At 43.4% G+C, this 16,523-nt stretch overlaps 2 protein-coding genes across 2 annotated transcripts; one reads left to right on the forward strand and one right to left on the reverse strand.

Annotated features, from left to right (window-relative positions):
* Positions 1–2,966: 2,966 nt before the first annotated feature.
* ABRACL (ABRA C-terminal like) lies at positions 2,967–15,947 on the forward strand. Its single transcript, XM_019951904.3, has 3 exons — positions 2,967–3,276; positions 8,226–8,292; positions 15,360–15,947. The coding sequence occupies exons 2-3, from the start codon at positions 8,232–8,234 to the stop codon at positions 15,542–15,544; spliced, it is 246 nt and encodes an 81-aa protein (XP_019807463.1). The 5' UTR covers positions 2,967–3,276; positions 8,226–8,231; the 3' UTR covers positions 15,545–15,947.
* On the reverse strand, positions 11,608–12,369 carry LOC109552858 (heat shock protein beta-1). The gene has a single exon (XM_019951903.3). It carries the CDS (start codon positions 12,331–12,333, stop codon positions 11,728–11,730), a length of 606 nt encoding a protein of 201 aa, XP_019807462.1. The 5' UTR covers positions 12,334–12,369; the 3' UTR covers positions 11,608–11,727.
* Positions 15,948–16,523: the final 576 nt, after the last annotated feature.

Consider the following 16,523-nt stretch of genomic DNA (forward strand, 5'->3'; position numbering starts at 1 on the left):
GCTTGTTGAAGAGTCAAACACGTGCGTAACCAGTAGACAGATCAAGAAGCATATAGTCAGCACCCCATAGGGCCCCCCTCATGCCCCATCTCAATTACTATCCCCCACCACCCAACAAGGATAACCACTATCCTAACTTCTAATACCACTGATTAGTTTTGCCTGCTTTTAAACCTTTATGTAAAATGAATAATAGGCTATTTCACTCCACACTGTATTTGTGAGATTCAACTATACCCTTCTATGTAGTTGTTGGTTGTTCATTCTCCTTGGTGGGTAATTTCCATTTTTTGAATATGCTACAATTTATTAATCCATTCTAATGTTACTGGGCATCTGGGTGGCTCTAGTTTAGAAATATTATAAATAGTGCTGCCATGAATACTCAGTGAATATTTTGTACATGTCTCTTGGTGGATCTAGGTACCTTTTCTATTGGTATATACTCAGGATAGAATGGCTGTCCTGAAGATCCTTTACAAAGATTTTTTTCTATTCATTACAAGAGAGACAATTACATTTTTAAAAATGAACCTTTAAATATAGTGTTATTATTTTCCTCATTCTAGGAACATGTAATTTCTTAAGTGAATTTATTAGCCTATATGTCATGCTCTATTCTGGAATTATCTGTAACTACACTAGCCAATACAGTAGTCATTAACCATATAAAGTTATTGAGCATCTGACATGCACTCTAAGAGTAAAATACACAATAACTTTGAAGATTTAGTCCAAAACAAAGTTTATAATATCTAATTAATAATTTTAAAATATTCACTACAAGTTGTAATGATAGTATTTTAGATATACCGGGTTAAAGAAAACATTATATAAAACCATATTATTAAAATTAATTTCACTTCTTTTTTTTTTTTTTTTTTTTGCGGTACTCAGGCCTCTCACTGTTGTGGCCTCTCCCGTTGCGGAGCACAGACTCCAGACGCACAGGCTCAGCAGCCATGGCTCACGGGCCCAGCCGCTCCGCGGCATGTGGGATCTTCCTGGACCGGGGCCCGAACCCATGTCCCCTGCATCGGCAGGCGGACTCTCAACGACTGTGCCACCAGGGAAGCCCTGAAAGTTCTTTTTGACAAATTAAAATTTTATATGTACATCGCTGAAAGTTCTTTTTGACAAAGATCATGCTTTAGGCTACTTTGTACCCTCCAGTTTGGGCACATTGTTGCCAGTGCATGCTTGATAGTTAATAAGTACTTCTTAACTGTTAAACTTTATTTTCTGTTTTTTAGGTTAAAATTCCACATCGCTTAGCTACATGATGATAATATTGGTAAAAGAACAAGAAAAGATAATGGCAAAAATCTGCATGGAAACTGAAAGAGTAGGAATTAGGTATGAAAAATATTACTTGGCGAGAATTTGATATTTCTTTTACTCTAAACAACTTTCTTGAATTGTAATTCTTTGTAGATTACATGAAGTTTATGTTATGCTTAGTGCAACATGTATAAACAAAGTATTTTAAAAGAGTGAATCCATTTTTATAGTAACAGGGACTTTTACTTGCTAAAAGTAATCGATTTCTCCCTCTCTCTCTCTCTCTTTTGTTTTCTCCCCATTGGCAAAGTACTATGAAACGCTACCTAGTTATAAAGAAGTGGCGCAACTACAAATTGATTATTCATTTCACTGGATATTATCCGAATGAAGAATTGTGGTCACTGCCACAAACCAAAGTAGCCAGGTCCTGCTTAGAGAATTGCTAAATATGATCGTTTCTTGAATTATAATTTTTGCATTATGTAGACTTTGAAAGATATAAAATACTCTCAGCTTTCTTTTAGTGAGAAAAAATTAGTCCTCAAACGGATGGTGGGATCACCTTAAACTTCATGTAACATGAGAAACCTTGACAATCAGACCTTTGTTGAAGAGTAATCTTTTGGTGGTAGGGAACAGAGACTCATTCGAAGTCACACCCAAAGTCATAGGTGTTTATTGTGAAAGGGTAACTAGAACGCTCTTTGGGAAGTGGCGGGATCCAGTGCAGCCCTAGGGACCTGGATACTCATATCTTCCTGAGGAGCAGGTCTTTGTTGTTCTTAATATACCACTGGGTCTCAGCTTCCCATAGAGGCACTTCTACCACTTCCACCCCCATCCACCTTCTACTTCATCTTTGGTTTTTGCTTACTCCGGTGTTTGCTTTGTGGTGGCCCATTTTCTCTACTTCTGCCTCAAGCCCTCTCAGCTTCAGCCTTCCTGTCAGATAGCTCATTCTCTGTATTCTCCCCTTTCCATTTCCAAGGGAGAATCCGATTGGCTTATCTAATGATCCTCACGGTTTGGTGAGAATTGTTTGTTCCAGGTCACCTCTTAGGGTGATGGCCAGTTTATGGACTGTGTCTCTTGGGTCACATGACCACTCTTAATCCAATCAGCTATGATGGGGCGGGGCGGGGGAAGAAACTTGGGGGCAGTTATCTGTGCAACCTTTGTCCTAAGAATAGTTTGGGTCAGTTCTCTCAGCAGGGTCTCGGTTTCCTTTTTGAAGGGACACCAGGTACAGCAAACATGTCACACACATACACAAACACACACTGATTAAAACAAGTTACTAAAATAAAGGATGCATGAATAAAATGATTGAATTATGCGGTTACGTGTAGGAAATAATAAAGAGGGGAAGAAATCTATATTGACCGGGACCAATAATTAGCTTTGTCCAAGTAAAGTTTCTTCGCAGTAGAACAAATTGGTTTTCAAACATGAATTTTCTTTTGCAAAACTGACCATCCTGTTGTCACGTCTGTAGCTTTCTGAAGGCCCCTGCTCCTGGCTTACGTTCCTCCTAGGAGACCTCAGCATTCAGCACGCTGGGGACGCTTTGTTTCCTAAGTTAGGAGAGAGATCCTGGCAGGAAGTCAACGACCAGGATCAGATGCTGGGGTTGAGGATCCGTGGCTCCGAGCGGCGTGAGGGAAAGGCGGCGGTAATCGAAGCTCTGGGCGCATTTTCCTAGAAGCCTCCAGCGCTCCGCCACCTGTCTGGAGTCTGCCCCCGTCTCGGGCATCTCCTCTCTTGAGTTTCCTCCTCATAGGCTTGTCCCTGGGAGTGTGGGCGGCCGCATTCCTGAGCACCGAAACTCTCCCCCCCTCCCCCCGCTAGCCTTCCTCCTCCTGCACACCAGCCTCTCTTTTCTGCCTCAGTCACTTCCTTCCTCAGCTTCTTCCTCCCCAGTGCGTTGAAGAAGATAACCAGCCCGCACCGACGCAGCCCCAGTTTTCTCGGAAAAGAAAAGGAGACGGAGAGGTGAGTGATTGCCCTGGGAAGATGTGGCCAGGTAGGTATGAAGGATGGACGGGGGTAGCCGGTGGAGGCCAAGCAACCGGGGGCATCGTGGGCTGCGGGTGGAGAGCCGGGACCGGGAGGGGGCTAAGACGCCTGGAGGGTATAACTGGCCTTGGGCTGAGCGGGTGCGGGGGACCGGGTGGGCGCGCCCCTGCGCCCCCCAACTCTGCAGCAGACTTCCGCCCTCGGCTCACGTGACGTTTTGCCGCCCGGGGGCGGACAGGGCAGGGAGATCCGCAGCGTTTAAAGATTTTTACCGCGGAGCAACGTGTCCTCTTTGCGCTTGGGGAGCCAGTTCCGCAGAGCTGAGCGGGGACAGGCTGGGAGTGAGGGAACAGGTTTCCCCGAGGAATCTGGTGGCCTCAGGGCAGTGGACTCTGCGGCGCCGGCGGCGGGTGCGGATCTGTACGCTCCCGATTCTGTGTGCGGCGTGGGTGGTAGTGAGGGGACACCAGCGACTCGGGGAGCCCCGGGCTGGGTCCGTTTGCGTCTCTCGGTTTGGGCGCTCGCTCTCGGGGCGCGCCGGGGGCACACCGACAGCCGGGGAGCGCGGGCAGGCGGCGCTGGCGCGAGACTCTCGGAGACAAAGCCTTCCGGAATGCGGTTCTTCCTGGGGAGGTCGCCCGGGAGCCAGCCGTGCGCCCCGGAGCAGGGGGCCGAACCCCGCGCTCCCCAGCTCTGCACTGGTACCGGTGGTGACCGTGTGATGGCCCGCTGGGGACAGGGTTTTGGGACCCCTTCCGGGCCAGCTCCCAAACTTGGTGCAGGTATGACCAAATATGGAGTATGTGCGCGCCTGCGAGGGGCAGGAAGGAACCCAGTCATTCTTTGACCCGCACCAGCTGCTCGTCAGGAATTGTGAAGGAGGGTAGGGAAACAGTGGCCAGCCCCAGGGTGGAGAGGTGGCTCCTGATTCCAAGATGTCCCCACTCCTGTAGGCTTATTCCCTGACATTAGAAAATTTTTAGGTATTGCCTCCAAACTTAAAAAAAACCCAAAAACCAAAAAACAAACCAACAAAACAAAACAAAAAAGGAACCAACCACTCAAAGAAAAAAGCTATGAGAGTCCTTAAATATATTCTTAAGCGCATATTGATGGTGGAGCATTTCAGCATATGGCCCAGATGGCCCAGTGCTCCCACATTCCGCTTTCTTTGTGATTCCCACGCACAGTGCCTAATTGGATTCTGTCTCAATTAGAGGGCCCGACTAGCATCTGCCATCGCCTTCTCCTGAGCCTCCCACTGAGGGGCTCTTTCTTTCCCTTAGACTTGCTCTGCCCATGGCTTCTCATTGTTCTTGATCTCGCTGCTTAACACCAGTCCCAGGCTTCTGTCCTTATAAAATGTCATGGGCCTTCCAAGGATTGTGCAACAGCATATTTTATACTCCTTTGTCCTCGATAAATAATCAAATAAAGACGTAAACCATGCCAAATTATGTATGCTAGCAATAGTTTCTAAGCCTGTTATGTTCCCACTCGGAAGGGTCAGTGCAGGGAGCCTTTCTTACTTTGTAAGTGCCTGCCTTAGTAAGCACTCAGCATGTAATATTTCACACAAATACAACCCACTGTTATATTTAGTGCAGTTGGCATAATAACCAGCAAAAAAATAAATAAAACAAAATTTTTAAAAAAGGAGAAGAGCCAGAATGATGCAGTAGAAATGGCATTTAATTGTGGGAAGCTCCTCGGAGTCAGTTTCATCATCCATAAAATGGGGATAAATAATATTACTTTGTAAGGTTCTTAGGTTTACATGAATTAATGCAGATAAGGAGCCTCAGGTGTAATTAATTACAAAGAAATTCTGGTTGTCTTCCTGTCTTAAAATTGGATGAACATACATCTGCTTAATGTGATCCAGGAATTCACACTCCTTAAAGGCGGGATTTCCTCTTTGAGTCTCATTATTAAAGGAGAATTAGGTCTGAAGTGTGTGGCTGGTGGGGGGTGGAAGGAGTGGAAAAAGATGTTAAAGAGATAAATATTCAGGGTGGGAGGAAATCAAAGCATCTGAGAATTGGAAAGGACTATAATCCCCTTGGACATTTCCCTTTCTATTTTGTCCAAGGTGGGCTGATTTCTTCATCAACCCTCACAGATCCATACTACTACTGCAAACTTTACTCACTGTTAGACCGTTTTGATTGTTAGAGAAATTTTGTCTCATATGGCTTTCAAATCTGCCTTTCTGTTCCATCTATCCATCCGACCCAATAGAGCAACACGAAATAAGACTATTCACACAAGTACATAAAAGGAGCTTTAATTTTTAAAAAAATAGCAGCAGGTCTTCTCTAGGTTAACTTTAAAAGTGAAGATTCTTTAGAGTGCAAGTGACAGAAACTTAAGCAAACCAGCCCAAGCCAAACCAGGAAAGATTGGTTCATGTAACTGGAAAGTCCAAGGTCACATACAGACTCAGTCATTGTTATGTGGCTGGAGTTTTCTTTGTGTCAGCTTTATTCCTGGCAGGCTCTTTTCACATTGTAGCCATTTATACAGGGGCTGTGAGCTTATACCTTAAAACCCAGTAGGAAAGTGTCTTTTTACTAGTAGTTCAGGCAAAATTCATGGGCTGAACCCATTGTTCAGGATGGGATCACCTATCCTATGTCCCAAACCAATTATTCTGACTTTGAACCACTCCTGGAGTCCAGGGTGAGGCTCTACCCAAGATACATGGGTTTAGAGTAAGGAAGGAAAGGCTGTATCCAAACAAACATTAGACTGCTGGTGCCAGAAGGTGGAATGGGTGCTGAGCAGGGAGATATAACAGCTGTCCACCACACTGACACTAACAGGTTTTTTTCCTACCATTATTCTCATGGCATGTCTTTCAGTTGTGTCCTCTGGGTATGTTTTAGCTTTTTAGTGTCTCTCTTAAACTACCTTGAATTGAATATAATGTTATAATTTCACCAACACAAAGTTCCCACATTTGGACACTATAATTTTTGATATTCGGTTTTATGTAGATGCATTAACCTAAGATGTTGCCTTTTATTGCAATGTAGGCTTCTTAAATTATAAGATTTACACAAAAGTGTAGCAGTGTAGCAGTGTAGTGGTGCTTTTATTATTAGCTGATAGCAAATCTGGGGTCTTGATCAATATCATTTAAACATAGATATCATTCTTGTTTTTTCAAAGCTACCGAGAAGTAGTTACAATCTGTCTGAATAAAGTTGTTTCTTCCAAATCATCACCCCAACGTAAACCATTCACACAATCCCACTCTTTTATTTGATTTGGAAAACTTACGATTTGCAGACAGACTGAATTGATTCCTTTTGCCCAGCTGCTCATACTTTCCAACCCTCATGTTGCTGTTTTCACTGTAAATTACTGCCTTCCTATAGAAACTCATTCTTCTTCCTTTACTTCTATACTTCTTTGATCCAACAAGGTTGGGCTTCTCTCCTCCAGCTCTACCTGCACTTTCCTATTTCTTGCTGTGTTTGTCTCCTCCCACTTTCTGTAGGTGTTTGCCAGGCCCCTTTACCTTTTCTGTCTGAGTGCACTTCCTCCCTCTTAGAGCTCCTCTCTGTTCCTCACATAAATCAGCAGCTCCATGGTGACAACACCCACAGGTTGGTTCCATCCCTTCTCATGCCTTTGCTCATTTTCCAGTCTGCAAACCAGTTATGTATTGAACTCCTGCTCTCGGTGCCAGATGTGGTCCAGCAGTGAGCACGACAGTCAGATCCCCGCATAGAGGAGCTCACTGTCTAGTGATAAAAACTGAGAAGTGTCATTCCAATCAAGTGAAATGAAGAGGGCGCACATGCTGTGGGAACACACGCGGGAGAGCTCTCCTACCCCAGGGATTCAGGGAGGGCTTCCTGCAGGAAGTTATATCTCAGCTGGGACTGGACGTATGGAAGTTAGCCCCAAGAAAGAGGAATAGCCAGAGTCCGGGTTGCAGAAGAAACAGGATATGTGAAGGCTGGAGGTGTGAGAGTGAGGGGTATTTGAGGAATAAAAAGAAGCCCTGTGGAGCTGCAGCTTCAAGGGGGTAGATTTGAGGTGGCTGGAATGGTGGAATGGTGGGCCCAGCCCGTGGAGGACCTCATGAGCCAAGGGGATTCTCACAGCCGCTGTTAGTCCTGAACTCCTTATCCAAAGATGAATGGTTTTCATCACAGGCTCTCCATTACAGTCAGGTTGCACTGGGCACTGCTGGGGGAAGGGAGCCAGAGGTCATCACTGCGATGACCCCATGGTATTAAAATTGCCTTGGATCCACCTGGATCCGCCTTCCTTACTGGACTGCAGGCTCCCGGAGGGGAGGGACTGTGTTGGTTTATCCTGGTACCACCAGCTTCTAGCTTAGGGCCTGCTCCAAGTGTGCTGCGGTTTGGTTTTGTTTTTTTGCTTCTGTGCTTTTGTATATACTCTTCCCTGTGCCTAGAACATCCTTTCCCAACTGTCTACTGGCCACTCCTCCCCAGTGACAAAAACTTCTGTGGCTTCCTCCTTTGTGTTCCCTTAATGCCTTGGACCCACCACTAAAAGAGTGCTTTCTCGTCACATTGCTATTCATTCCAGGCCTCTCTCTGCGTCTGGATGGTGAGTTCCCTGAGGGCAGGTCCTGTGTCACTCACCTTTGTATTTTTGGTGCCCAGAGCACGGGCTTAGAGTTCATAGTGGGTGCAAGGAGGATGGCTTCATTCTGCCCGGTAGACTGTGTGGGGTCAGCCCAGAGGGGCAGTTATAAAATTGGGGAAATGGAGGTACTCTAAGGCCGGGTACATCATGCAAGTATTTTTAGGAAGAGGGCCACAGTAAATTAATAGTTACAAAAGCTACATGAACAAAAGAAAGGGCCCTTGGATTTTGCAAGGTGTGTTTAATGGAATGTAGAAACTGTAGTAATACACATTTATTTTTTTCTCCTTCAGGCAGCAATGAATGTGGATCACGAAGTTAACCTCTTAGTGGAGGAAATTCATCGTCTGGGTTCAAGAAGTAAGTATCATAACATGGATACAGAATTTCTTCTGAGTTTGTGTTAGAGCAGGTAGGACTAACTTTTAGAGGCATATGAAGGGATCACCTAGGGATTCGGGACACAGTTAATGGCAGCTCTTCTGTCAGCCTCAGGTGATAACTGCTCTTAGCCCTGAAGTGATTTCTGGAGACACAGAGCCACTGGGGTATGGTGTTTCTTATACAAAGAATGGTTGAGATATTTCATTATCCTTTGAATGGAAAGATAATTGCTGTGCTTCCGTAACCTAGCTGCATTGAAATCTTGTAATTAAATCGTGTTCACATTTTTATTTGGCACGCTATTAAAATTCATTTTTTTCTGCATTACCCTGCCACCATTTTGCAAATTGCCAAAGGACTAGGGACTCGGATTGAAATTTTAATAAATTGTCTTTATTTTCTCCAAGTTTTTGAGTTTTGTGTAATCAGGTGTTTATGTGTATATAACTAAAAGAAGCCATCCTTTAGGTAGTTTCCTTTTAAAGTTAGCTTTCCCCCAGCAGCATATAAGCAGCTATTGTGAAATTTGTGACATGTAAAATTGGTAGTATTAGTGTCCTTTTCCTAAGTTGTAATGAAAGCAACTGTTATGCTTGTAGCTATAAGTATTTCGTGCATCTCAGACCAGACATACGAGAGTTTGGGGAGCATTTCGAAAATTGTAAGAGCAGTAGATACATTCAGCAACAACTGGGATAATGGAATCCAAAGTTTTAAAATTACATCATATAAGTGAAAAACAACTTTAAAAAGTACCTTGAAAGAGTTGCTTGTCATTATAGCTTGATTCTTCTTACTTCTAGCTCTGTCTACTTATGAATCACAAATCATTTGAAATAACAAGAGGTACCTTGAAAATTCCATTAAGCCATTAGTATCAAATGTCCCCTGTAGTTTTCTGTTGCTGATGTAACAGTACTACAAACTTTGTGCATGAAGCAACACATTTAATATCTTTTTAAAAAAATATGTTTTATTGAAGTGTAGTTGATTTACAACATTGTATTAATTTCTTCTGTACAGCAAAGTGATTCAGTTATATATATATATATATGTATATATTCTTTTTCATATTCTTTTCCATTATGGTTTATCACAGGATATTGAAATAGTTCCCTGTGTTATACGGTAGGACCTTGTTGTTTACCCATTCTATATACAATAGTTTGCATCTAACCCCAAACTCCCAATCCATTCCTCCCCCAATATACCCTCCCACTTGGCAACCACAAGTCTGTTCTCTATGTCTGTGAGTCAGTTTCTGTTTTGTAAATAAGTTCATTTGTGTCATATTTTAGCTTCTACATATGAGTGTTATCATATGGTATTTGTCTTTCTCTTTCTGACTTACTTCACTCAGTATGATAATCTCTAGGTCCATCCATGTTGCTGCAGATGGTGTTATCTCATTCTTTTTTATGGCCGAATAGTATTCCATTGTATATATGTTCCACATCTTCTTTATCCATTCATCTGTCGATAGACATTTTGGTTGCTTCCATGTCTTGGCTATTGTGAATAGTGCTGCTATGATCATAGAGGTGCATGTATCTTTTTGAGTTATAGTTTTGTCCACATTTAATATCTTAATGGTCAGGTAGGTTGGGAGTCTGTCTCAGTCTGTTTGGGCTGCTATAACAAAATACCCTGGACTGGGTGGCTTATAAACAGCAGAAATTAATTGCTCATAGTTCTGAAGGCTGGAGGTCCGAGATCAGGGTGCCAGCATGGTCAGCTTGGAGTCCTCTTCCAGGTCTCAGACTTCTTGTATCTTCTCATGGTGAAAGAGACCAGGGATCTCTTTGTAGCCTTTTTATCTATCTATCTATGTATCTATCATTGTGGTAACATTGGTTTATAAGATTGTGTAAGTTTCATGTGATACAACACAGCATGCTCTTCTGTTTGGTTTGGTTTGTTCATTTATTTGGGGGTTTTGTTTGTTTGTTTTTTATATTCCACATATGAGTGAAATCACATGGCATTTGTCTTTCTCTGACTTATTTCACTTAGCATAATACCCTCAAGGTGCGTCCATGTTGTCACAAATGGCAAGGTTTCATCTTTTTTTTAGGCTGATGAAATCTTGCAGCCTCTTTTATAAGACATTAATCCTTATGACTCATGACTTTACACCCTTACACCCCCCATGACTTTGGCACCTCCCAAAGGCCCCATCTACTAATATCATTACCTTGTGGGGTTAGGATTTCCACATATGAATTTTGGAAGAACACAGCCATTCAGACCACAGCAGGGTCTGATAAAGGTCACCTGGGCTAAAATTAAGGCGTTGGCAGGGTGCATTCCTTTCTGGAAGCTCTAGAGAATCTGTTTCCTAGCCTTTTTTCTAGCTTCCAGAGGCAGTCTGCCTTCGCTCTAGGTGCTCAGGCTTCAGTAGTTGTAGCACGTGGGCTCAGTAGTTGTGGCTTGTGGGCTCTAGAGCACAGGCTCAGTAGTTGTGGCCCATGGGCTTAGTTGCTCCATGGCATGTGGGATCTTCCTGGACCAGGGATCGAACCCATGTCCCCTGAATTGGCAGGCGGATTCCTAACCACTGCGCCACCAGGGAAGTCCCTCAGTGAGTCTTATTTTCGAGAGTGATGCCCCTACCTGTGTTCCTCATTTCTACATTCTCAGTTTCTCCTGAGCTCTGTCACTCTTGGGAGTAGTACTATTGTTTGGATTGTTAAAGATATTAAAGATATATTTCCAGAGATTTGTCAGGTTTTCTTATTAGATCCTTCTCAATGTCAGCTTAGTGTTTATTGGTCAGATTCAATTGCATTTAAAAGTCTAACCTCTATATCCCTAGCACAGTGTTATTATTTGCTAAGGCACACTGAACCTGCACTTCAAAATGAGCAGCTTTACAAACTAGATGACTACAAAGTAATTATCCTAACTTCTATAAAGATGAAAATATTTTGAACATTGCAACTTCACTAGGCCTCCTTGACTTACCTGTTCCTGGTAATAGATGACTTTTTAAGTTGGAAAGCATCTATGGAGCTATGTTATCTACTGACAGGTTATGGTTATTTATGTTGTATCTGGAATAATTTTGACTAAAGTAAATTATGATTTAGATTAATCATATTTAGACTAATCTAAATATGATGTATTAGCCGAAGTTGGAGATTGATGAATTTAGTTTTACCTGTTTCTTTTAAAATAAAGTTCTTTAAAGTCTCTCATTTTTCATTCTGTAGAAAAAAATTAAGTGGATAAAGATTATTTGGAGATTTAAACTCCTTTGTTTTTTTTTTGTTTTTTTTTTTTTTTTCAGGCAGTTGTTTCAAACTTTATTTGAGAAAAACAGAAGGTAAAGATATCAAAAGAGTTCAGAGGTTTGGTGGGTGGGGACGGTCAGTGATGGCTACTGTGGGGTGGGCAACTAGGCTAGGGCCTTTACTTGTTTCCAGGCTGTTCAGACTTCCCAGCTTCTGGGCCCCCAAGCTGGGCACGCGCCTCGAAGGTGACAGGGATGGTGATCTCTGCCGACTGGGTGGCTGGCTTGGGCAACGGGGCCTCCACTGTGAGCGTGCCCTCGGGGGACAGGGAGGAGGAGACCTGGGTGGGGTCCACACCGGGGGGCAGCGTGTATTTTCGAGTGAAGCACCGGGAAATGTAGCCGTGCTCGTCCTGTCGCTCTTCGTGCTTGCCAGTGATCTCCACCACGCCGTCCTTGGTCTTGACCGTCAGCTCCTCGGGGGCGAAGTGGTTGACGTCCAAGGACACGCGCCAGCGGTCGGCAGTCTGCTGGATCTCCGAGAAGCCGCTGCTGAGCTGCCGGCTGAGCGCGCGGCTGTAGGCGGGACCCTCGATCGCGGCGGCGGACAGAGGGCGCACGTAGCCCGGCCATCCGCTGTGGCTCAGCCACTGCGACCACTCCTCGGGCAGCCGGGGCATCCCGAAGGCCTGGTCGAAGAGGCGGCTGTGGGCCGGGTACCAATCGCGGAAAGGGTCCCAGCTGGGGCCCCGCAGGAGCGAGAAGGGCACTCGGCGCTCGGTCATGCTGGCTGGTCTGGGCGCGTCTCTAAACTCCTTTGTTTAACAAATATTTCTTGCGTGTTACCTTTGTGCTCAAGTGCTGGAGATGGGAAAATAAACAAAATTCCATCTCAGCCCTTGTGGGCCTCTTTAGGTATCGAAAAGACAGATAAACTGGAAACGTGTATTGGGAAGTGGTTAAGAGTGTGTGTTCTGGGGGACTTCCCTGGTGGCGCAGTGGTTAAGAATCCACCTGCCAATGTAGGGGACATGGGTTCAAGCCCTGGTGCGGGAAGATCCCACATGTCATGGAGCAACTAAGCCCGTGCGCCACAACTACTGAGCCTGCACTCTAGAGCCTGCGAGCCACAACTACTGAGCCCACGTGCCTAGAGCCCGTGCTCCGCAACAAGAGAAGCCACCACAATGAGAAGCCTGCGCACCACAACAGAGAGTAGCCCTCGCTCGCCGCAACTAGAGAAAGCCTGCACGCAGCCACGAAGACCCAATGCAGCCAAAAATAAATAAATAAATAAATTTATTTTTAAAAAAAGGAGTGTGTGCCCTGCGGTCAGACTCTGGGAATGAATCCCAGCTCTTCCGTATTCTTGCTGTGTGAGGGGTATTTTTACCCTCCTAACTGCAACTCAGATTGCTTGAAGGACCTGCCAGGTTACCAGCAGCTGCACTGATTCCTGTAATCAGTGAAAGATTCTCATTGCAAACAGAGGGTTGTGCAGCTAGAAGTTAAGAAATCAAACAGGTGCAGGAATTCCCTGTGGACCAGTGGTTAGAACGCTGAGCTTTCCTGCCGAGGGCGCAGGTTCAATCCCTGGTCGGAGAACTAAGATCCCGCAAGCCACGAGGCGCGGCCAAAAAAAAAAAAAAAAGGGAAATCAAACAGGTGCATCTTTGCTTTCCAGGCCAAGCATTCTCTGTTTTCCTTTACAAACTTATTTCCTTCTTCTCCTCTTAGATGGTTTACTTGCGGTGAGTAAATTAGCCACTCTAATTACTGTTCTCCTAGACACTTAATCGTTTCACCTGTGCCTAATGGCACATACCCCATTTCTCTCATTCGTAATTGAACCAAAGTTAACTGATGAATGGATAAATAAAATGTATTATATCCATAAAAAAATAATTGAACCAATAATGATCATCGATCAAGTGCTTAGCATGTGCTGGGCACTGTGCTTTGTGCTTTAGAACTGTGTCCCCAACCTCACAGTGTGGGAGGTATTAAGATCCCCATTATACAGATGAGGAAACTGAGGCTTAGGGAGCTTACATAAAAGTTCTCAAGGCCAAACAACTAGCAGATGGCCAGGATTTCAACTGAGGACTGTCAAGTTTTTTTTTTAAAAAGCTCTGTGTTATACTCCCTTTAAAGTCCAGAACAGGTACTGCCCTTCATGAAGTCTTCACTTCCCATTCTAGCCCAGTCATCTTGTTCTTGACATCCAATCACATACTGCTTTGTGCTGTTGTTTTACTGTATGTTTATTTCCTTGTGGGAATGGAAGCCATTTCTTTGATAGCTAGAAAGTGATTCTATACTTCCTTCTCTCTGCCTCTAGTGCCCAGCACAGGGCTGCACCCACAGTAGGAGTTTACTAAGCTGCAGGCTATAAGCTCTAGCAGGGGAGTGCAGGAACTCAAGAACCCTTCTCACTGTGATGGCCATCTACTTGACAGGGGACGCAGCTTTGGGAGGGAAGAACTTGGAGCAGTGAAGTAGGATAGGACTGGGTCAAGGGTTCAGCCTGGTAGATCAAAGGATACAGCCAACAGTTGGAAGGTGTCCTAGATTACCCTTTGAGACTTCAGTTGATTGACTTTTAGCCAAAGATCCACCTTTTGTTTACCTTAATTTAAAAAAACCTTTTTTTTAGAACAGTTTTAGATTTGCAATAAAATTGAGAGAAAGGTATAGAGATTTTCCATATACCCTCTGACCCCCGCACATAGTCTCCCCCATTATTAATATCCCCCACCAGAGGGGTACCTTTGTTACAGTTGATGACTCTACATTGACATATCATTATCACCCAGAGTCCATGGTTTACATCACATTTCACTCTTGGTATTGTACATTCTGTGGGTTGACTAATGTGTAAGGACGTGTCTCCATCATTATAGTATCATAGAGTATCTTCACTGCTTTAAAAATTCTCTGTACTCTGCCTGTTCATCTCTCCCGTATCCTAACCACTGAAAACCATTGATCTTTTTACTTAGTTTTCTCTTTTTCCATAGTTTTGCCTTTTCCAGAATATCCCATAGTTGGAATCATACAGCATGTAGCTTTTTCAGGTTGCTTTCTTTCACTAAGTAATACATATTTAAGGTTCCTCCACGTTTTTCATGACTTGGTAGCTCACTTCTTTTTAGTGTTTACCTTAACTTTTAACATCTATACTAAAAACTGGCCTTCAAACTAGATAATCTAGGGGTTCTGGTAAATAAAGATTTCTTCATTTTTAAGGTCACCACTCCTTCCCTGGGGATTCTGAGCATGTTCAGAACACACTTAGAGAAGCACTGCTCCTGATCTGGGGTTTCTTGTTATTTTTATCAATTCAACAACTAACAATTAAAAAATCGAAATTTAGACAGAGAGGAATTGTCCACTGCAGTGCTGTAACACATTCACTTTTTTTTTTTGCCACACCGTGTGGCATGCTGGATCTTAGTTCCCCGGCTGGGGAGACCAGGATCGAACCTGTGTCCCCTGCAGTAGAAGCACAGAATCTTAACCACTGGACCTCCAGGGAAGTCCCACACGTTCACTTTTTGTTACTGTTTCTTAGTTCTCTTCCACTGTCTGTCCCGATGACACTGAAGCTAGGAGAGGTACCACACATTGCTTTTATTCTATCACATTTTGAATCTGGCAAGAGGTTACACTGAATTTCTGACTGTTGACTGCTAAACTGTAATCTTGGTTAACCTTCGGTTAGATGTTTATGAAAGGTTATGTGTATCTGCCACACATGGTGGCAAGAAACAGACTTTGTATTGGCTAACGTTGTGTTTTCTCAAATTAGATGCTGATGGAAAATTAAGTGTGAAATTTGGGGTCCTCTTCCGAGATGACAAATGTGCCAATCTCTTTGAAGCACTGGTAGGAACTCTCAAAGCTGCAAAAAGAAGGAAGATGATTACGTACCCAGGAGAGCTACTTTTGCAAGGTGTTCATGATGATGTGGACATTATATTGCTGCAAGATTAATGTGGCTTGCATAGCTTTGCTTATTGTGGGTTTTTTTGTTTCTGGTAAACTGGAATATTACATCAAAGGACAAACGTATTAGCATAACTTAATGTATTTTTATAGAACTTTATAAACAAAAGGAGACTCATTTTAGAAGCCTGTCCTTTTTTATATCTTGAAAGTAAATTTATGTATTACACTGTAAAATAAATAAAACCTATTATTTTTTCTCAGGAATCTGGCTGGAAAATGTAGGCAATGAGGCTTTTTTTGGTGGGGATGCAAGAGTGTTTGTTTCATAAATCATTCTTAGATAATTTCTACAGATATTTGACATTCTATGAAATCAAGAAGCAAACTTGAAGACCAGCTCCCACAATGAATGTAATGTTTATGTAATAAATACATGTAACTCTCTTCAGATTGCCTTATTGCCTTATTTTGTCATTTGAGATTTATGTATCTCTCAGAATCGAGTTTTTGCATCAAGATTAGGTAACTGCAGTAAAAGTTATCTTAATTTGAAGAAAAATTCTCTTAAAACTACAGAATTTAAAAAGTAGGGATGGTTAGTGTTAAGATTTGGCCCTACAAAAAATATTAATTTTGATGCCTATATTGTGCTTGCCACTGGGATAGGGGACGTGCCCCCAAAAATGTAACCTAAAATCTTCACTTTCTAATTGGATTAGTTAGACCCACCTGAAATAATACAGGATTATCCGTGATTGCACGTTGCAGCTTGTAGTACGGAGCTGAAAATGATACAGAATCTCAAGGAGGATAATAAGATCAGTGAAAGGCATGATGGTTGGTAGAGGTATAGAGGAGGCGGAATTTGCAGGATTGGAGCTGATTATATCCAGAGGGAAAAAGATGGGATGGGTGAGAGTGATGACTCAAGGTAAGGCAGAGGGACATGAATTAGCAAGGCACGATCTTGTGAAAGGTAGGATGTCAGGTTGACTGGAATGTTAGGAAGAGAGGTGATTCAGTC

The sequence above is a fragment of the Tursiops truncatus genome, chromosome 12 (assembly GCF_011762595.2).
Source record: "Tursiops truncatus isolate mTurTru1 chromosome 12, mTurTru1.mat.Y, whole genome shotgun sequence".
NCBI lineage: Eukaryota > Metazoa > Chordata > Mammalia > Artiodactyla > Delphinidae > Tursiops > Tursiops truncatus.

What these genes read in the sequence shown, in the direction of transcription:
- LOC109552858 (XM_019951903.3), bottom strand. Translation starts at nt 12,333, where the DNA reads ATGACCGAGCGCCGAGTGCCCTTCTCGCTCCTGCGGGGCCCCAGCTGG.
- ABRACL (XM_019951904.3), top strand. Translation starts at nt 8,232, where the DNA reads ATGAATGTGGATCACGAAGTTAACCTCTTAGTGGAGGAAATTCATCGT. An exon ending in TCATCGTCTGGGTTCAAGAA is followed by an intron (nt 8,293 to 15,359) that starts GTAAGTATCATA and finishes TTCTCAAATTAG; the next exon opens with ATGCTGATGGAAAATTAAGT.